This window comes from Drosophila subobscura, chromosome J (assembly GCF_008121235.1).
Source record: "Drosophila subobscura isolate 14011-0131.10 chromosome J, UCBerk_Dsub_1.0, whole genome shotgun sequence".
In the NCBI taxonomy this organism is placed as follows: domain Eukaryota; kingdom Metazoa; phylum Arthropoda; class Insecta; order Diptera; family Drosophilidae; genus Drosophila; species Drosophila subobscura.
The window spans coordinates 3,656,276-3,677,548 of NC_048532.1; the positions used below are offsets into that span (position 1 = coordinate 3,656,276).

General features: G+C 47.0%; 3 protein-coding genes across 3 annotated transcripts; 2 read left to right on the forward strand and 1 right to left on the reverse strand.

Moving 5' to 3' along the window:
- Window positions 1-1,888: 1,888 nt before the first annotated feature.
- LOC117893901 lies at window positions 1,889-2,563 on the forward strand. Its single transcript, XM_034800679.1, has one exon. It carries the CDS (start codon window positions 1,935-1,937, stop codon window positions 2,514-2,516), a length of 582 nt encoding a protein of 193 aa, XP_034656570.1. The 5' UTR covers window positions 1,889-1,934; the 3' UTR covers window positions 2,517-2,563.
- Window positions 2,564-3,124: 561 nt separating this feature from the next.
- LOC117893778 lies at window positions 3,125-3,851 on the forward strand. Its single transcript, XM_034800519.1, has one exon. It carries the CDS (start codon window positions 3,195-3,197, stop codon window positions 3,825-3,827), a length of 633 nt encoding a protein of 210 aa, XP_034656410.1. The 5' UTR covers window positions 3,125-3,194; the 3' UTR covers window positions 3,828-3,851.
- Window positions 3,852-4,626: 775 nt separating this feature from the next.
- Window positions 4,627-5,340, reverse strand: LOC117893811. The gene has a single exon (XM_034800558.1). The coding sequence runs from the start codon at window positions 5,272-5,274 to the stop codon at window positions 4,678-4,680; it is 597 nt and encodes a 198-aa protein (XP_034656449.1). The 5' UTR covers window positions 5,275-5,340; the 3' UTR covers window positions 4,627-4,677.
- Window positions 5,341-21,273: the final 15,933 nt, after the last annotated feature.

The following is a 21,273-nucleotide window of genomic DNA, read 5'->3' on the forward strand; positions in this document are numbered from 1 at the left end:
TGCTCGGGCCTTGGAAATCTCATAAAAAGGAGTTAAATCAGAGGAATTGTCATTGAAGCGAAATTGAAAGTAAATTCGTTCGCATACGTCCTTCATCTTTTATTTTATTTTCTCCTCCTCCTTGTGCTTTATTGCTGCACTGCGATGTGCCGAGGTCCCTCCTTCTCTCCTGCTCCTTCGTCTACAAGTATGTAAATCAATTTAACGTGGAATTTTCTTTTCAACTTTCGCCCTTCTGCGAGCGTCGATTGAGGCGCTCACTCGTAGCACGTACTTGCTACAGTTGAGGCCTGAGCTGAGATGGACTTGAGATTGATTGAAACAGCAGAGCAACCCAAGGGGGGGGAGGGCTTGGATTAGGTATTCTCCCATGACCGAGCAGTCATTCAGATAATTTCATTGACACTATTCAAAAAAAGTAAAAAATTCCAGATGCTTTTAAAAATTCTGCTGCTACTACTCCTCGTTGGGGCAAATAATGCCATTTGGACCTCGAACTATAACGATGGCGAGTGCTCCCACATCGAAAAAATTCGTCTGATGCGCACCTGCAAGGCGACCGTCTCGAAGAGAATTGCAGGTCTTTATGGGGATATAAGAGCGCCCTCGGGCACTCCATATAGCCTTTGGATCGTGCCGAATGAGACGGACATGATTCTCGCCTCCTTTCATAATTCACCAATGCTGACCCGCAAATACATCGAGATCATCAAGTACAAAATCGATGTCGATTTGAAGCACTCTGACCTGCACTGCCTGCCCGAGTACAACATCTATAATAGCCACCTATTGGCCCATTGCAAGCGAAAGAAGTTCGTCCCGGGAACAATTTGCACCAGGCCAGTGCTCCACTACGCCAGGGAGGGTCCAGACAGGGAAGATTCGGACTCGGCTTTCCGTTTCCGCGGGGATTGGCTGCCCCCGCTCCTGCTAACGATCCTTTTCATCCGAGTGTGGGCCATCATTGGCATTGTCCATTGATAATTCTTCAACGTTGATGCTTCCATCACCCATCTCTCCACCATCGTTGAGCAGTTTTTTGGACTATCAAAATTACCACATCTTTGTGCAAATTCTATGTTCTTCCACTAATTCAAATAGAGGAATGTTATGGCCACACGAAGTACCAACTGCTGCTCCAGAAGCCAATGACCATGCCAGCTAAAACCGCGTGTAACATCCCTATATTGTAGGAGGCGGCTCCTGGATCCTGGTCCTGCCGCTGATCATTCCCATTCGAATGTGGTCTAACTATAGTGTTGCTGTAAGCGATTCAGATTGATTACAAATTTCAAATTGATGAGTAAACGAATGAAACGGAATGAAACTTTGCGGTCTATCAGTTTTATTCATTAGCCCCGGCTTATTCCATTTGTCTTCGCACGTCCATTGGGACGTGAAAGTAAACAAAGTCGAGAGGTCCAGGCTGCGGTCTGGCAGCGCTTAACACGGCGTCTACGTTACTACGTTACATTTGAAAGAGATTAAATGCTTGAAATGCTCCGCTCCCCCATCTTCCTTCCGCACCACTCTCCATCCGGCTTTGTGCGTATGTGCTTGGAAAATGAAATTCATTGGAAAACCTTGCAAGAATTTTTAATTACTTTGATTAATTTGAAACAAGTTTTCCGTCGTCGTTTCTGGCTGGCAAAAGTTTCTCCAAAAACTTGCTCCAAAAGTTGCCCCTGGTCGGGGCGAAAGGAAAAACTCATTCACTCGTTTGGTTTATTTGTTGAATATTGATTTGTGCATTTGTATGAATGTTGATGAAAACGAAAACTTTGCCTAAGGCCCATCCCCCTCATACCTCCTTTTCCTGCTACTCTGACCCGCTGCTGATCAAAAGGGGCAGCCCTTGAAGTTGCTGTCAGATAGAGTTGTACTTTTAAACGGTTTTTTTTATTCGAATCCTTCTTAAATTCAGTATCTGCGGGATGCTGCTCCAGTCGTTGCAGCCCGTGGGACTGCTGTTTGTGCTGTTAAGATTATCCCCTGCTCAAGGTGCGGCCAAGCCCCAGCCGAACGCACGCAACACTGGCAACTGCCACTACGCAAAACACGCCAACCTGGAGCTCCTTTGCAGTGGCACGGTGAATATTGACACATTTCTGCGTTGGCGGGACTTTCGGGCGCCCGACGGCACGCCCTTTACCATTTGGACTGACCGTACAGTGTTCCTGGTATCGTTTTACCGGTCGGACATGTGGAGCTATAGCAGAATCAAGATGTCGCGGCAGGGAAAATTTATGGCGACGAACAGGAACGGGAAGACGGTGGCGCTGATCTTCCCCTACGGGACTGTGCACTGCTTCAAGATCGGACTCCGTTACTTGAGCGATCTGCAAAGCAGTTGCATGGGAGAAGCCTATAATCCAAATGAGATTACCGCGTATCCAGTCATCCACTACGCCCACGACAGATATAAAAAGCGCTCTCTATTGTCCACAGCCCGGAATCGCCCCCAAGAACTGATGTTCGTGCTGCTGGCCATGCTCCAGCTATTGGATTTACTCTAGGTTAAAGACTGCCCTTCCCTTTTACGATTAAAGACATAATCTAACTACCTACCGACAGATTGTTTGCAGCGATTTTTCAGTCAATTTGGTGCTCAGATCATTTGTATTACTCGACTACATTAGTGTCAGCGTCAATAGTCCACAGAGATTTCATGGGACATCGTCTGGTGCTGCTGTTTTATGCAGTCGTCCGCGGGCCGTGCCCAGTGAGCATTTCCTTCCAGATATCCTGCGCGGACAGGTACAGCAAAAAACTGAAGCTCGACTTTCGGGACAAGCGGATCAAAGGCGGACACGCCCTACCGCGTATGGAATCACGGAGATCCGAGAACACACCTCGAGCCGCCCCTGTGGGATTGTGCCAGTGTGAGCTTCACCCTCAACTGGCTGCACTCCCAGCACTCGTACGCGTCCGCCGTTGCCATCGAGCTCGACAATCGCTTCTGCTACAGGTTCAGTTTCTCGTGGCATGCAGCCCCCACAGGCGGATTTTGTTGCCATTCGCTATGCTGTGAGTCATCTGGACTATAGGCGGACCTCGTCCTCAGGGTCTGCTGGTCGTGTGTAGTGGGCCTGGAGCTGGAGCTAGAGTTCGGATTCACTTACTTTGCTTTTCGTGTTTCTAGTGACAGAAAAAATTCTCTGAAAATGATCATCGCATCATTTTTCCAATAGGCAATGCCAGTGCGCTCACAATGCGCACAAAGATCGTATGTAAAGTGGATAGATTGCTCGAGGTTACACCTTCTGCTGGTGCTGCAGCTGCTGCTGGTGCTGCTTGTCGGCCGGCCGATACCACCCGTCCGAGCGGACTACGAGAACTGCACCTTCTTCGACGGATTCGTCCTGCAGTATCTGTGCCAGGGCAGATACGATCGAGAAATGCGTCTGCTGTACAAGGACCGCATCCCCGCTATGGACACGCCCTACACCATCTGGCAGCGTTCCGACACCATTGATCCCGTTCATTTGCTGGTCGCCTTCTACGACTCGCCCATATCCAGCTGTTTCACCCTCGTGATGGACAAAGGCAAGTTCTACTGCGACGGCCAGAACTACTTTGTGCCCCTGACGGGTTCAGCGGAGGTCCACTGTCTCGACTTCCCCTTCGACTACGCCGAGAAGCTCTACGGGAGATGCATGAACGCTGAGTATCCATCCAATACGAACACCATTTCCGTGGCCATGGTATATATGAAGCACAATATTATCAAGGTCATCGATTCGGTGCCTGATCTGAGGGCCTCTGTTTTCCTTGTGCTTCTTTCGGCGTTGTATTGCTGCTGGACCACTACATTTTGGTACTTTTAGATGAATAAAATGGAATGCACACGATCCAGAGAAGGTCTTCATGCCTTGCGCTGCCACACTCTCTGCGGGACGAACAGTTTGCGGGACTGCAGACCTACAACAGATTGCAGACATTAACCCTGACGCTGCTTATTATGTTTGGATAAACAAAACGTTGGCGTTGACTCTCCAACGAACAGTTTGCCCGAGTTCATTGTAGTTTGGCCTGAAACTTTAGACATGCCCAACAATGGCGGACAAGTGCAGTTCTGGAAACTAACACACACTCACACACATACACGTCAAAATCTACTGCCAGACACACGCATAGTGGGGGGATGGCATAGGAGAAGGCGTCGCATTTCATTGTCATCATTGTCATTGGCGCTGGCGTAATTTATGTTCTCAAATGGACTGCGCCCAGCCGCCATATTGGCCTGTGGTCATCCCACAACATTCAACGTCGAATGTCGAATATTGACTGCTGTCAACTGCTGGCCAGAAGCCCAAAATGACGGACAGGAAAAAGGCTTTAAGTGAGCAATATTAAAGAGCTTACCAGAAGTTATCGACATGATTCCTAGTTATACAGTGATGCAGATATAAACTGGTTTAAGTGGTCTTTACTTGGGCAGCAGTTTGAAAAAGTGGCGGCACAGCTCTTGGTTTTTTCTGCCATTGGAAAGTGGCGGCAGGGAGTGATGCTCTGAAGGCCGACAGGATGCTTCCACTGGCATCGTTCTGCCCGTGAGTAGGTCACGCTCCCGTCCACCACCCTGCTTCACTATATGAACGAGTAAGAACATGGAACAGAAAGGCATTTTGAAGCAACTTAAATTTCGAACTTTATTTGTGTATGACAAATGACAAGTCATTTCGAGAATAGAGCCAGTGTAAGGCCGATCAGCACCGCAAGGAAGCGGTACGGTCCGGGATGGCCCTCTGCCGCCGAGTGTAGGCCCAGTCCGAACTCTAGCTCATCCTGCGTGCTCCAGCGGGAGATGGCACCATAGTGAACAGCTGTCGATCCGTCCGAAGTGGGAAAGTTGCTGATTTTCGGGTTGGTGCACTCGTGCACCAGATCGTCTATGTAGCTCATCTGGTAGATTTGGCAGTAGATCATCGAGCCGGGCAGCAGTAGGGGGGTGCGGCTTCCGCCGCAGTAGAAGTCCAGGCTGTCGTCTATCAAAATGGTGCTATTGCACCACTGCAGAGGGGAGTCGTTGAAGGACACCAGCAGGAAGTAGGCAGCTCCCTGGTTGTGGTAAAATATCTTGTATTGGCCATTTATGGCGGCCAGTCTGTCCTGGTAGCGCAGGAACAGATCGGTGGTGTAGGTCCCCTTGCAGAGCAGCTTCATTGGTGTGTTCTGAAATGGGAGGCAGCTGCTGTCGTGGGGAATAACCTCAAGGGCCGCCGAGGTGCGGAGGATCGCGAGGAATATTACAAAAAAACCCGATAGCAGCATTCTTAAAAATCTAACAATACTTTCTCGTAAATTTGAAAATATATACAAAGCATCTACATCTACGAGTATTCCACGTTCGACTGGCTGTCTGAAAATAATCCAATTGACAGCAAATTCTGAATGCTTATCAAAACATTCACACTCAAATGCCGCTGCACATTGGGCTCTCCTGTGATGATGGCTATCATTATATGAAGGTCATGAAGGATACCTGAATACAGGTCGGGTTTATCATCATTAGTTTGGCGAAGGCTAAGCGCGAACAAAGCCCCCCTTCCCCTCCTCTGACGCTCATGTCCTGATTTTCACGCTGATAATGCACGGGCCAGAAAGGTACCCAGAAGGGACACGACAAACACACACAAAGCAAAGCAAAGTGCGCATTTGCGTGTGACTTTTTGTGGCAGCGTGTTTTTATATGGTTGAAGCAGCTTTCACTTTTCAGAGCACACAAATGCGCTGCTTGAAATAAAATATACCCGCGGAAATGGGCACAAGTGTGTATGCTAAATGTGCCAGCAAGGACGCTATGTATGGGCCATAAAGGAGGGCAGCAGTAGCCTTAAAAGAGCCGCATTGAGGAATGGAAAGTAAACTAGGAAATGACTTTTAGGCATCTTGAAAGTGCCATCAGTCGTGCACTCAGAATCCACCCATACTGGGTCTAAACTCGATATAAACCAAAGCAGAGTGGAAACATGGAATATCTAAGAACCACATCTGCATATTCCACTCTTTTATTTCTGTCTATCTATCTATCTTTGATGTATAACTTAAAAACAAAATCAAAGTCAAAGCAAACAGATTTGATTCGTTTCAACAGCGAAATGAAAAACTCAATGCGATTTTTTTTTGCTTTAATTTGATTAAACTTTGATTGAATTAAAATTCATAAAAGGAACGCTCCCCATAACGGACGTAAATTTAGTTTGCCCTGCACTGCTCTCCCTCTACCTCCCTCCCTTCCACTCTCTCAATGCTGTCGCGTGTCCCTTGTCGACGCTTTTTGAGCAATTAAAATTTCTCTGTGCTCTCTTCTGTGTGCCATTTTTGTTATTGCTGTGGCTCTGAATGCATTTTTCAGCACTGAATGTTTTTCTCTTGCGCTCTTTTATTTTTAGTTTTTTGTTCGCTTTTACTTGTAAAATAAAAATAACGTATACGCCAACAACTCCAAATGGCGCAACATGGCGTATGCGTGATGTCGTTTTTGCTGTTGCTATTGCCGTTGCCGTTGCTGCTGCTGCTGCCATATTTCGCTGCACACCGGCTGCCATTTCCGCACCAAACAAAAGCAAACAGACCGAATGGCAGATACAACAACTTTCCCCCCTATGCCTTTGCCGCCACTTGCCACTGCCCCGCGAGTGCTGCCCTTACTCTTGAAAGGTCCGCGCATACGAGTATCTATAAAATACGCAATTACAACATGTTGCCGCAGTCGCCGTTGCCGTTGCTGTTCCCGTTGCCGTTTCTGCTGTCGTGTGGCTCGCTTTATGAATTTATACATAACCCACCACAGCTGCAAGCACCCGCACCGTCCCTCCCCTGCTTCGCACTTACCATATTCCCCGGTGAGCGCACACGCTTTGTTGCATCCACTCAGCAGTTGCCATTAGCGGAATGGAGAATGAAGAGTGGTGCGACTGCGACCCAGAGTGTGGCACGGAAACAGATATCTTTGATATGCTAATGCCTAGATGCTCTAATAATGTGCTCCCTCGGAGTAGTTACATAGATCAGTCCTTCGAAACCAATTCAGACCGAGATCTGCTCTCTAGAGAGATCTGCTCTCTCCATTTGAATGCCCTGCCTGGAAGAGAAAGAGTAGTTGCCAGCGATACCTGCCGAAGAACCTCCAGAGCTGTGCTGCTCGTTAGGCATTGCTTTGTGCTGCTTTTGTGCTCCTCTTTTTATTGTCACTCGTTTTGTTTTTGTGCAGTCAGCTCTCCTTCAAGTGCCAAGTTCCGCATGGGGTATGCGGTATGAAGGTGGGACACACGGCACATGGCACACGGCACACGGCACACCATGGCACTGCACTCATGAGTTATGCCCAGCGATATGCGCGAACTAAGTTAGTTTGTATATTTTATGTGCAGTTAAGCGTTTTGCATTCCGCATTCCGCATTCCGCATCCTGGAAACAGGTGTCGAGAGGGGAGCGCTATGGATGAAAAAAACTCTGCATAAAATATCTCTGCGTGGGGGCAAGGGCTCGTGCTTGCCTGCTTGGCAGCATGTGATTGTGAGTGCTTAATTGGTATCAAGTTGTTGGCCCAGAGGCGGGAGGTAGTGCTGGGAGCCGCCGCCAAGTTGTTGGCATGCCTGGCGGGACGTTCAATGATTGCGGCCGGGATATATGAAGCCTTTGAATGGGCGAGTGGCAGGATTATTGGTCCTTAAGGTAAAAAGTAAAAAAATTAAGCCTCCTCCTCTCGATCAGCCAATATATCGCGGGGAGAAATCAGCGGAAAGTCTGCGCACCAAATGCGATAAATGAAAACAGTCAAGAGAATAAAAGAGCGGGAAACGGGCAGAGAAGTATTAAGTCTACTCGAGTGCCACATACAATGACCGATGGTGGGTGAGGGGAGGGGGCTATGTACCTGTGTCTGTGTCAGAGAACGAAGGCGAATAGTAGTACATGAAGTAATTGGAGCAATAAAACCAGAAAACCGTGTGAATAAAAATAAAGAAAAACTTCGACGACGACGAGGAGCAGGCTGGAGGCTGGGGCCAGGTCCCTGGATCCTGGATCCTTCTGCATCCTGGCAGGTAGTAAAGTAACAGGAATCAAAATAATAAATCAAAATTGTATGTGTGTGTGGGTGTATGTTGCAACAGCAGCCAACAGTTGGCAGGCAGCACCGACTTCCTCCTACACCAAATGCGGCACAGCGATGCGAGCGTGACTCACGATGCTGGCACACAACCTCCTGGCAGCGGCAACTCGTGCTGGAATTTGTGGTCCTCGAGTCCATCGCCAGGATGCTCCCATGCCTCGCTGGCTGCCGCCTGACGCTTCCCTGCACAACTTTCAAGTTGTTAAAAATTGCAAATAAAATAAGCGCGGGTGGGAGAAGAGAGCGCCACTGCCACTGCAGAATGTGGCATTTGATTTACGTTTGCAATTGCTCGAAGCTGTTAAATAGCGCAGCTCCTCCACTGGCATCCCGGGAATCGCATCGTAGGACGATGCCTTGCTCTGCTGCCTCCCTACATCCCTACCAGCGGCTCGCTCTGTTAATGATCAAGTGGCGTCCTGACTTGCCTCTGCCACGGTGTGGCAATGGGCGGCGACAGAGCCAGCTGCGGTGGCTGGCAGTTTAAAGTTGTCGGTTATTTGCCACAGACCTCGCGGAGGCGTTGCCGTTACCTCCCAAATGCACGAGCAGCTAATGGCGTGTGGAAATCAATGAGAGTCGAAGCGCAATTTTGTAATTTATGGTGGAGCAAAATTATGGACTATTTTCCAATAAAAATTAAGGGATTTTCATGTTCTGAATTCCACGAAATAAAAATGACCATCCGATCCGCTGGCTTTGCACATTTCACTTTCACTCTCTATCCCCCTCTCTCTTTGTGGCAACACACTCGAACATATATTTTTAATAATTTCACAGGCATATCATTTTGATTAACCATGCGGCGAGTGCATTGCAGCGGTGTCCCCTTGGGGCTTGGGTTTCAATGGCAGTCCTCGACGTTCCGCCGCGCATTCCAGCGGTGGAAATTAGCGTTTTTTCGCCGCTCTGCTCGGCTTACCGATGAGAGCCACCGTGTGATGCCTCTCTTGTTGCACGTATGACAGGCTCGGCCTTTGGCTTGTTGTCGGTTGCATGTTTAATTACTCGCTCGCGCTCGGCTGGAAAAGTGGGTCAGGAGCAGGTGCAGTTGTAGGAGCAGGTGCAGGAGCAGGTGCAGGAGCAGGATGTGCACTCGTAATGCACAGAGTGTTGCATAGTGGCAGGCAGACGCGTGTGGCATTACGGCTGACAGGCCATAGCATTCGCAGCACTTAAAACGCCATAAAGTATGCAGCAGAATGCTGACAAAGAGCGAACATAGCAACTGTCGAGCGTTTTTCCATAATAATTCAAATGAGATTTAAAGTCTTGCTCCGGCTATGCCACACTCTACAATACACTCTCCCCCACACTCTATGAACACTGAGGGCACACGGTGGCTGCGCCGCAAAGTATGCAGCGATTTATTTAAATAACAGCAAACGTCTTTCTCCGTTTGGTGTTTGTGGGTGTTGTTGGTGTTGGTGGTGTTGCTGCTGTTGCTGCATTGCAATGCATTGCCTGTGCCGCAAATGTAAGCACTTCTCTGCTTCTTCTCGTTGCAGCACAAAGATAAGCAGCACAATGCGCCATTTGGAAAGTTCTCGCCTGGGACAGTATGAATAGTGCAGCCAGAGAGGCAGAGTCGAGAGAAGCCCTGGAGCACAGGCAAACAAAGAAGTGACACATACATATACATAGGTGGAGGCAAGGTGCTGCTAGGGTGAAGTGCCCGGGAGAAATCCGCTAATGATGTTGCCAAAACTAACAACACAGAAGCACAAAACGATCTTCGTCGCGGTTGAAGGTGAAGCGTGCTTGAGCGGTATTATGAAATGGGTACATGATATGGGAACGGGGAACAGGCCAGGCCACTCACTTTTTATTGGCATTCGCCAATCCTGAAACTATTTATATAAAATCCGCAACGAAATTGAAATCACATTCCCCATTTGAGGGCCTTTATTATCCCATTGGGCGCACCCATGGAGGGTCGGGCCGCGCAACAGAGCCATAAAACAACATTTCAAACTTAACTTAATTAACAATTTTTTTAACCAGCCAGCGAGCCAAATTTTTACAGCCGAAAAAATTCAAAACACAGCAGAAAATGAAAATGAAAACGAAAACGAAAACGAAAAAGAAGCAGAACACACACAAAACAGAAACAGAAATAGCAAGAAATGGTAACCAGAAAAAGAGCAACCAATTTAAGCGGCTTACGGACCGGCCCGGCCACTGCAGGGTGGGAAACAACCATAGCCATTCGACTCGATTCTGAACTCGGAATCCAGGAATCTAGGTCCAAGTTTGCCCCGATTTGTGGCTGTGGAGGGGGGGGTAACAAACGCGGGAATAAAAAGCCCGCAATAAATACCGCACAATAAAAGCAAATCTATAAAAGTAAATGCGATGGGCTGGACAGCTAGCATACCCTGTATACAGACTAGCTCTCTTCTCTGTCACATTCTTTTGATCGAAACGAAAAAACTCGTTTTGGGGGAAGGGTGATCAAAAGGCAGGAGTACAGCTCCCACGGATCCCACACACGCAAGGCAAAGCCTGATTTTGGCCCAAAAGTTTTTCAATCGATTTCTTTTTCGCTTTTCCTCCCTTTTTTTTTGCATACTTCACACCATTGACGAGCCTGCGGGGCTCTGCCCTGCCCTGTCCTGCCACACCTCCGACCCCTTGAGTTTTGCCGCAATCAGAGGCAAACCAAATGGAAAGCCAACGAAAAACCCCGACACTTTATTTTATTACATTTTAGTGGCATGGAGCGGCCCGCAAAGAAATACCATTACACGGCCATAAGAGGGGCGCGACAGTGGCAAAATCCTCTTTGGCCTGAAATTGGGTATTCATTAGTTTGTTTGTTCGGTTTTCATTAGCTGCTGATGCTTCGAACGGAGCTGAGATCGGGATCCAGACATTCTTCCCATACTGCCATGGCAGTAGCTGGCCATGGCAGTGGCAGTGGAAGGTCTGCACGTTGCTAGTCATCGATTTAAAACTAATTAGCAATAATTTGCAGTCTTATGGCCAAGAGGCAGACACAAACACGGCACAGTGGTTCGGCTTGAGGAAGTTTGTGCAGCTTGAGTCCCATTGCAGCGTCTGGCACTCAATGGTCCCACTGTGGCACTCAACTAGTTTCCGTTATAATTGCAGCAGACACATAAATAGTAAACTGCAATAAAATGCGAGCGTAGGGCAGAGGAAGGGCCATAAAAAGCGCGAGGAGCACACGGAGTACTGGGAACGGGCACGGGCACGGGCACTGGTCTTCTCGAAGGGGTCAGAGGTCTGAGAGGTGGCTATCAAAAAAGTTGCTTGCAGCGCTTTTGGCATAAAATAAAAGCAAAATGTTGTAAAACGATTGCAAAGTGAGATTGGAAATTACCGACACATAAACACAGATACACACACACACTAGTAGAGTGCCTCCTGCCAGGAGGTACACACACACACACTCCTAGATGAACGTGCAAAAATTACATCAGGCTGACATGCAAACAACGTGGCAGGCAGAAGGGGACTTAGATGAGGCTGCTGCTGCTGTTGCTGCTGCTGTTGCTGCTGCTGTTGCTGTTGCTGCCTCTTAGGGTGGCAGACACTTTGCACATTACAATGCAATTATTTCGGGCTGCTTGAACTGGAAGCAACCACCAGTCCATGACGTGCACTGATTGCCAGAGTTGTGGAGTAGCAAACGTCCACCCCAAAGCCCAGGCCAGAGTCAGAGTCAGCGCCGGAGCAGTGTTAGAGACCCAGAACCAGAAGCAGACCCAAACCCAGTCCCCGTCAAAGACACCCTCACACGAAGGGTTAACGATCGACGGGAAATTAAAGCGAAACTGAACGAGCGAAAATGTATTGGGGTTGCCTCCCCCTCACCACCCTGCGCTCCTGATTTTCGAAAACTACCAACAGCCACTGTTCTGTGCTGTGCTGCACTTTGAACTTGACTGACGTGCTGAAGAGCGGCCAGACGCGATTCGAGACTTGGCTCGAGAAGAACGAGCGAAACGACGAGCTCTGGCCGTATCGCGTGCTCGAAATAATTTTCGAAAAATGCCTCGTTAATGTTTCTATTAACGGATTAGAGAGCGCAGCGAACGTTGGCCACGTCAATCAGGCACGAGTAGCAGGCCAGGCCACAGCAATGCAGGGATCCAGTGGCACCCTTGTTGACTTGCCCCGCACGCCAGTCAGTCATGCAGTCGTTCAGTCAGGCAGTCAGTCAGTCACCGCGTGCTGGGGATTTGGATTATTTTGTGCTTGCTGTTTTTTTTTTCGATTCTGAAGTTTTAGTTTTAGTCACACGTTAGTCCACCGCTCGTTTGTTTTTGTTGTTAGCACATTGACACGTTTTGCATAAATTTGCATTCAAATATGTCATGCCGCATATAAAGTACTAAATTGTGGAATGAGGTTTCATTTTTCGTGTCTGATTGAAGGCCGATCCGTTGCGGGTGGCAAAGCTACAATAGCCAAAATGCTCATTTTAAAGTTTGGGTATGTTGCATGTGAGCCATTAGTGGATGTTTTCCTGGGCTGTCCCATGCCAGATCTGATGCATGATGAGATCTTCCCGCTGTAATCCATTTCCATAATCTCGGGGAAAACTCGGGCGAAACCTCGCTAATTAGCACAAAATACTTAAAACATGGAGCACAAATGTAAAAGAATTAAAAAAAGAACCCATTTAATGACATTTTTACTGCATACTTTGGGGCTTTTGGGCCAGGTGGTAGCCTGACCGTGGCTCCGGGCAAGGGTCAACTTCCAGGGGCTAGAGGGTTCTTGGGGCCAGAGAGCGAAACGAGAAAACATTTGCATACTTTTTGGCAGTTTTAAATTATTCAAAGAGTGCACACAAAAGCCGAGCAGAATGTGGGACGGACCGGGGAAGGGACATAGGCGGAAAGGCTTCAAAAGCCGGCAGTATCACGCCCACACGCGCCCCCTTCACCGTTGGCAGTGACAATTAAGCTGCACTCAAATTGCTTTTGGGCCCCAGTTCTCTCTCTCTCTTTCTCTCTCTCTTGTTCTTTCTCTCCCTTTTACACTCTCTTTCTCACACTCTTGTTGCCTGCCAGCAACTGTGCGCCTGTAAATATGCAACAAGATTTTTATTTAAATGCCACTCCATTTTTAAATCAAATCCCGACACCAGGCCGCGAGCCTTCCCCGTTCTCTCTCTCCTCCATCGTTCTTTGGCTTCTCTTTTGTTTTTTTCACTGCTTTTAATTTTCATCTTGTTTACTTTAACGTCATTTTCAACTCTTCGGTGTTTTCTTGAGCACTTTTCGCGCGTCCTTTGTCCCGGCACCACTCTTGGAGCCCATTGTCCCATCTTGGTCCTCGTCATTGTCGCTCGCGTGTGTCGTCTCCTTCGTCGTCGCAGTCGTCGTTTGCTCCTTGCACTGCTCGTGAAGTGGCACTCATCCGCACTCTTAAGCCCTACTGAATTCCTTTTATCCCTAAAATAAATATCTTCATCCACAGCACGCTGCTCAGCCGCCGTGCATCTTTGTTGCTGCTGCTCCTCCTGGGGGGTTTTCTCCAGTCATCGGGGGACCCCGAAAGCTGCCATTTCTGTCTTCTGTGCTCTGTGCTCTGCCTTCCAGTCTCCACTTCATCATCTCCTTTATACTTGAGAGCTCTAAAAGATTTTTAATAGACTTCTAAGGCGACACTTTCGATTGTCTTTGTGTACAGCTTGTGTGGAAATTAAGCCTGACGAGAGCTTACTTAAAGGCGAGCAGGAACTGACTTCACTGGACTCTGGGGGACACAGTCCGTCCTCCACATACGAGCACTCTAACTCTCACTCGTATTAGCATCTTCTGTCAGTCTGTCTGTTGCATTCCAATCGCTTCATTTGTGTTGGCCAGAGAAATAATACTGCTGCTGCTGCTGATGCTGCCTCTACCCAATCCTCACCAATTGATGTAATGCTTAACCCGATTTCTCTTCCTCTCTTTCACATACCAATGACATTATAATGATGAAAATTGGAAGGGAAGGGTTCGGTTCAGACGGGACCTAAAGGGATTCGATTCTGTCTGTTTGGGAAATCAGAAAAGCACAAAATGCCAATGAAGAGACAAAGCGAGTGGGAAGCAAATCAAATGTACCGCAAAACTGAATGGAGTCAACAGAGAGGATGCCGATGCCAGATCTGGCATCGGACTAATGGACTGAGAGGAGGAGAGATGATGATACGAGGAGCACACAGAACATGAGACAGGCGGCATACCCAGCGTCCGCCCCAAGGGTCGAGTGAGAGTGACAAATAAATTGGCGATTCCCATGGGTACAGCTACCCGGGACGGTGATTGGGATTGGGGTACTGCACAGCACTTTTCATTGTTCTTCTATTTGGGTGTTGCCTGGCACGAGAGATTGTTAAGCACATAAGTTGAAATATTCCAATTGAGTAACTTCCATTATTGCAACAACAACGACAACAGCATCGACAACGACAACAAAGTGCACATTTTGTATAAATAAAACAATGACAACGATTTCAACTCATTTAAATTCTGTGCTGTAATAAATTTGCCTGCATAATTTCTATAGATACGAAAAGTGATGCTCTCTCTCTCACTCTCAGTCTCTTTCGGCTGGCCAGGACGTTGTTTAGTTTGTTTAGATGTAGATTCCAAAGTGCCGGACTGAATTTTCAATACATTTTCTGCATTTTAAATGATTTTCATGTCACAAATTCATTCGCATTCGTTCTGGGGAAAGGAAGTGCTAGTGAGAGGTAAAACAATTTAAATTACAGACAGTTCTGTCCTGAACTCTTTAAGTGTCCAGGCACAGGATACAGGACACGGTACGCGGGACACACAGGCTCTTCCTGGACCATAAGTCAACGCTTACAAATTACTAGCTGCCCGTTTGGGCGACTCCATTTTCCATCGAGGAGTCGGACCTCGGTATCGGTCTGGGTGCCAACTAATTAAAAGGCTGCAAACGCGCTTCGTATTGGGCACAGAGCTAGGCGGAAGACAAGCACAACTAAGCAGGGAGAAGCACCAGACTGTGATTTAATTAATTTCAATGCATAACGTCAACTGTGAAACCGGAACCCAAACTCAGAACCCAAAACCCGTAGAACCCCGTAGCCGTGCCCAGGGCTGAGCCATAGCCATAGACATAGCAGGCGCCGGAGCCAGTCAAACTTGACACCAAAAACCGAACCCGAGCAAGAGATAGAAGAGCCGGAACAGCAGAGCACAACAGCCTCGATTGCACGGACGGAGGAAGCACGATTCCAGAGGCAGCAACCAAGCAACAACTGAACTGGAAAATTAAATCGAGTATAATTTTTTCTGGTGACATTCGGTTTTAAATTTTGATGCCATTAACAAAAACAACTCGCACGAGCTCTTATAGGGAAACGGCAATACAATCCTTAAAGCTTTCCATATTCCTCCGTGACCCTAACCCTGCCTCTTCCCCTTCCCCTGCCCTTACCGCTTCCGCCATCCCCTGTCCATGGCTTTTCCCCAGGGCTGTAAACATTTTTCCGCAACATTGCGTTCTGACTTTAATTAGCATTTTTGCATGACCAGAAGCACAGCAACAAGGAAAGGGGAAGGGCTGATGCTTCTGCTGCTGTTGGTTCCCGACTACTGAGCAGGGCTCTTCAAGTTTCCCTTCTACGAGCACTAGTTGAGATATCGTGCCGAGGAGAAATTTACATTTTCCATTATGCCAGAACTTGTGTTGGTCTTTATTTAAAAGAAAGGCACCGGACTAGGGTCCTGGGCCTAGCACAAGGAATTGCCAAGTGACAAAGGAAGTACAAATGAGAAGGGGAATTAGCTGAGAACACGTGCATGGCGCATAGATGGAAACAACAAGACATTCATGATATCTTTATTTGGATTCTTAACAAGGAACGATAATGCAATATAGTCAATCCCTTCTTTTCTGTATCAATTAAATAAATATATAATATACAAAACTGCGTAGTCTTATGGCGCATATTAGTAGAATATTTTAACAGGTTTTCAGGTGTTTTCTTGATTCCAACACAATTAAAATATATCAAAATTTTCTTTACTTTCAGGTAAGTGACGAACTCCACTCCCAATTTTAGCCCAGTAAGTGAATAATTCATTTGAATATTATAAATGCTAGACAGTTTCGACACAGACATGTTTTTTCCACTGACTGCCTGCAAATTCAGCATTTAAAAGTATAGAGAATTATCGCATTCCCAAAATCAGGCAAACATTTTCGGCCAAGTCAGCGTAACTAAATGCCTCAAGTGGGCGGTTGGTTTTTTTAGGGTGGGCGTGTTCCGTGACTGTTGACACCAAGTGCGTAGAGAGAGGAAGTCCAACACGAATAATGCCTAATGGAAATTCCCCTACTCCCGCCCGGTTCATCCCACCACTTGCCATGTAATTTGTTTTAAGCAAAGTAAAAAAAAACGACAAAAAATGAAAAGCAAAAGCAAATTTCAAGTAAATTAATTTTTCACGTCTTTTCCTCTTAGTGTAATTTTTGTTTTTTATTATCTTTGCGGCGAATTTGAGCTGCGGCCTTGGTTTTATGGGCCTCCATCCATAGCTCGGATCCAATCTTTGTCCTCCTCCCTTTCTCTCTCTTGCTGAGTATATAAAAGTACATTTTGTTGAGGATTTTTGACTTTCGTGTCATTTATGGGCGAAATTTATCACCTAAGTATTTCTTTTATCATCTCTCGATGGGTCTGGGTGTCCCTGGTCCTGTTCTAGAGCGTTGATTTCATTACCGAAGGATGGGTCTTGCTGGGGCCAAACGATTAAAGGAAAATTGCTGGACTTTCGGGTCATTAGCACAGAGGCTCTCGTTTTCCCTTTACCGCTTTGCTTTATCTTCAATTTTGCTTTTAGTTGCAGGCTCGCACAGTTTTCCCAGCCTAGGAAAAACGAGTGAAAGTGTTTTCACCGCCTCGAGGCCATTCTGGCACTTGAGAGCGTGAAATACAAAAAATGTGAGGGGTAGGGATAATCCCTTCTAACAAGCCGCCAACTCCTTTGGCCTCGCTCTATCCCCGTTTCCAATTAAAACTGCGGGGAACACACACACACATCCATAAGACACAAATTAAGAAAACCTGTCGCAATAATTCTCTCAGCGCGCAAACGAGTGCAAGGATCTGCAACCCCCGCCGGGACACGCGACATCCCGAGGATGTCTTTCGAAATTCGACAAAAGCCAAAACCGTAACAAATCGCATTTAAATTTACCTGCCAGGGGGGATTCCGCTGACACAGCAATATAAGTGGAAAGAAAGTCTACGCTGGGAGGGGAATGGTGAGGGCTTAGGGTGGACCAACCACCAAAAAGGATGCGATAATTTATAGCGTTTCATTTGCTTGTTCGCTCGCTCTGCAAATCCCCGACTCCCGATTTTGCTGTAAATTCTAATTTAAATTTCCCAGCGTGCCAGCAACAGAACGAGAATCGCTGCGACAGCCTGCAAAACAATAAAAAATATATTTTTATTTATGTGGCTTAATTTGTAGAGCGTGCAGAACAACAACAGCAGCAGCAGTGGCAACGTCTATAGAGCTCTGCTCTAACGCAGCTCATTTCAGATTCATTTCCATACACTTGCACTGCTGGCCGCTGGCGAGAATAACCAAGAGAGCCAAGTGGAGATTCCAACTATCAGATACCCACTAACAATCGCTGGTAGCTATTTTTCTACCTATGTATATGGCGCTGCAAATGCTCTTGCTCTACACGAGTGCAGGGTATCAAAAGCACAAAGGTGCAATTGCCCCTTGCAAGGATTTCTCAAATGTTTTACACACAAAAATGTTCATTCCCTGCTCTTTGTTGCGTACAATTAGTTTGACAACAACAGCAATAGGGATCGTGGTGGGTCGGGTCTGATGTGAGATGGGGGTAAGGGTGTGTATGCGGATTCCCCACTGCAGTCGCATAAAACAAAAGCGAATGACAATTTGAAAAGGACAACGGAAGGGACGAAGAGGACGCAAAACGAGAAAAGTCCCTGTACCAAAGGTGACTTTTAATGCCTTTTGTGTGGCTGTTGTTGCTGCTGTCGTCGTTGCTGTTGTGATTGCTGCTGGTTTGTCACTCATACACTCACAACAAACACAACAAACACGTGTAAGGGTTAAGGGGGTGACAAATTGAAGCACCCAAACCACCCAACCACCCTGCAGCTGCAGTGGCACTGCTTTGTCATGGCCTCGATTGCTCGTTTTTGTTTTGGTTTTCGTTTTTCATTTTAATTGTTAAAATTATTGCATGCAACAAGGCAGAAGAGTGGAAAACTGTAACAAGCTTGGAATATTGCACATCAAGTGCCCCCTTCAGGTAGCATGTAGCATGTGACTATTATAAAAGTTGTTCCCACAGCCCACAGGGTCGCAAAAAAGGCTTTCATTTCACCCTTTAATCGGTCTTAATATGCGCAAAGAAGGCAAAATACAGCAGTATGAATTCACGATTAGTTCACGCAATTTCAAATGCGATCTGGCCATCGCAGAATTACTCATTCCCGAAATAGTAGAGGCCACAACCTCCACCTCGTACTCCGGGCACTTTCTGTGACAAACTGAAACAATAAACAAAACTGTTGGAATAGCAGAACATTTTCTAATCAACCTGCTGAGCTTTGGTCTGCTTTGGTTTCCTCTCGGCAACCGGCTGATGACATGTAAGTTTATTAAAATTATGTCCTGCAGACACTTGTCGGGAGAAATAGAGTGCACGGGACAGAAGGACCCGGAATGGATTGGATGTGATTGGATAGGAATCAAATGAAATGAACGTTGTGTCGACTAATGTCCGAGCTGACAATCGAAGCGGAGAGCATTAAAAGACTAAGCCGTTCCCAAGGAAAACTGTCAAGGCAAACAAAATGGAAATTCGAATAGGAATATTGGGGTGAGGTGAGAGAGTTCGATTCGATTCGATTGGAGCTGAGTGGAGACCATACACCGGAGACCAGAGACCAGAGACGTGGGCGTCAAGCTGACAAATCAAGCAAAGTGAAGAGCCAGTGCTCCTCCCCGTGTAACTCTCTGTGCCTGCCTCTCTCTGTTTTCCCACTTTCCCATTCAAATGAAAATGCATTTATTTATAAAGCAAACGACAAAAGTCCCAAGTGCCAGGGCGAGGGCTACGGACAGGGCTGGAGCAACAGGATGTACGAGTGTACGCGTATCTGCATCTGTAAATGTATCTCTGTCTCGTATCCATATCTCGTACATGGCACAAATGCAAAACTGCATTTGCTAGTTACCTATTGGCAGGACACACCCATCGAATGCCTTTCACTACCCCACCGAGGGGGTGGCCCTCTCCGCTTGTGGGGCTGTTGGCAATTTTATTGACAACCCTAACATTCGTGGGTGGAGTTGGTAACCCCTTTTCTTCCACTGCTCCCTCCAGCTGATGCTGCTCCTCCGGTTGTTGCGGATGCTGCTGCTGTGAGGGGCGGTGAGAGTTCGGTTGCATTTTGTGACAATGTTTATTTAGATTTTGCTGCTGCCAATTGCTGACATTGCAATTTCTATTCCACACACACACACTCAGAGATACAATGTGCTGCGTGTGCAATGTGCAGCGTTGCATTTCATTATACACTGACAGAAAACACTGAGCGAGAGACATGATTAGCGATAGAGAAATCTCCTTATTCCTTGCGAATTCCTTCCTCTTAAACAATTCTCAGCAGGGGAAGTGATTTTATTCAAGTATCTTTACATTTGCAAGTGCATTTCAGTATATGTCTGTCGGTGTATCTGTGTCTGCTGTCCCTTAGCTCGTTTCATTTCTGCGGTCTTCTGTGTGTGTGCGTGCGTGTGTGTGGTGTACTTTTTGGCATTTTAATTTCAAATTGTCAATTGGATTTAAGTACACTCGACAGCAACAACACCATCAGCAGTAGCAGGAGGGGCACACATACATATGCACACACACACACACACACACATACATGTGTGTACTCTGATTGTCTTCATCGTTCCCTCAACGCAAATTTTGTGAAATTGTTTGCCTATTATTAGACTAGAAAAACCAAAGTCACAGTCAGCCTCAGTGTGGGCCGCAGCCTCGAGTTGGCCATAAAATTTGATTTTAAAATGTGCCAAAAGTGCTTTAAATGTGACAAGATTTGATTATGGCTTTTGTTGGTGAGAGTCCTGGCATCTGGTATATGGCATTTTGATTGCTGGGTGCCACTGAGACATTCAGAGACTGAGGACTGCTCTTCCTGGGAATTACTCGAGCATTAAGAGCCATCAAATCCAAACCCAGCCAGAGGTAGGTACAATTAGGTTCATATTATTGTCAGCCGTTGATCTGTTCGAGCAGAGTTATGAATATACATATTTTGTGATGGCCTGCCATTGAATTTCCAATCAACGAATTCCAACGAAGCCATAATCTAAACAAGTTTAGCGCTGCCAGACGCAAATGCAATTGATCGACCAGTCTGAATGGGATGGCAGTTGCAATCTGGGCCCTGCTGCCCTTGCTGAAGCTGCATTGGCATCTGGAAACTGGTATTGATGTTGCCACTGCCACTGCCACTGCCACTGACGATTTGGTTGCAATTACTCGCACCCAATGTTTTTACAGCTCTTCGCTGGGTGTTCATTCATTTGTTGTAGTCTGCACCCGATGATAATCAGGCAGCCCGCAGCCAGAAGCACCACGCACTCTCGCGGAGAGTTGACGGGGAAGTATTTGCAATTAGTGTCAATTAGCCGGAGGTTTTTAGTTATGGGCAAAATGTTTGTGCAGTTGGTAAATACACAATGGATGAATGAATTCGCTTGGCTGTTGGTGGAGGCCTGAGGTGGGGTAGAGCTCTACTTTGTATTCCCACCTCATCCGAGTCATGTGCCCATGTGTGGGCTTGCAGAGTTATTTGTGCCATTTTATGATCTATTCGCCAACAAATTTAATATACCAACTCCACAGACTGAGGGGATTTGCGTCTCCGTATCCGTAATCCTAGTCCCTCCCCCAAGTGCACTCATTATTTATGCCAGGAGCATGCCGAACAGCTGACGCATTGCTGCCGGGAGAACGGAGAACGGAGACCGTACCGAAAATCACATTATGAAGGCACCTTCCAGCGATGCCGAACCCTTCGCAACAAAACTGTGCAAAATATGCGCTCCAGGACGAGTGCTGCGCCCTTTCCTTACCGCCCC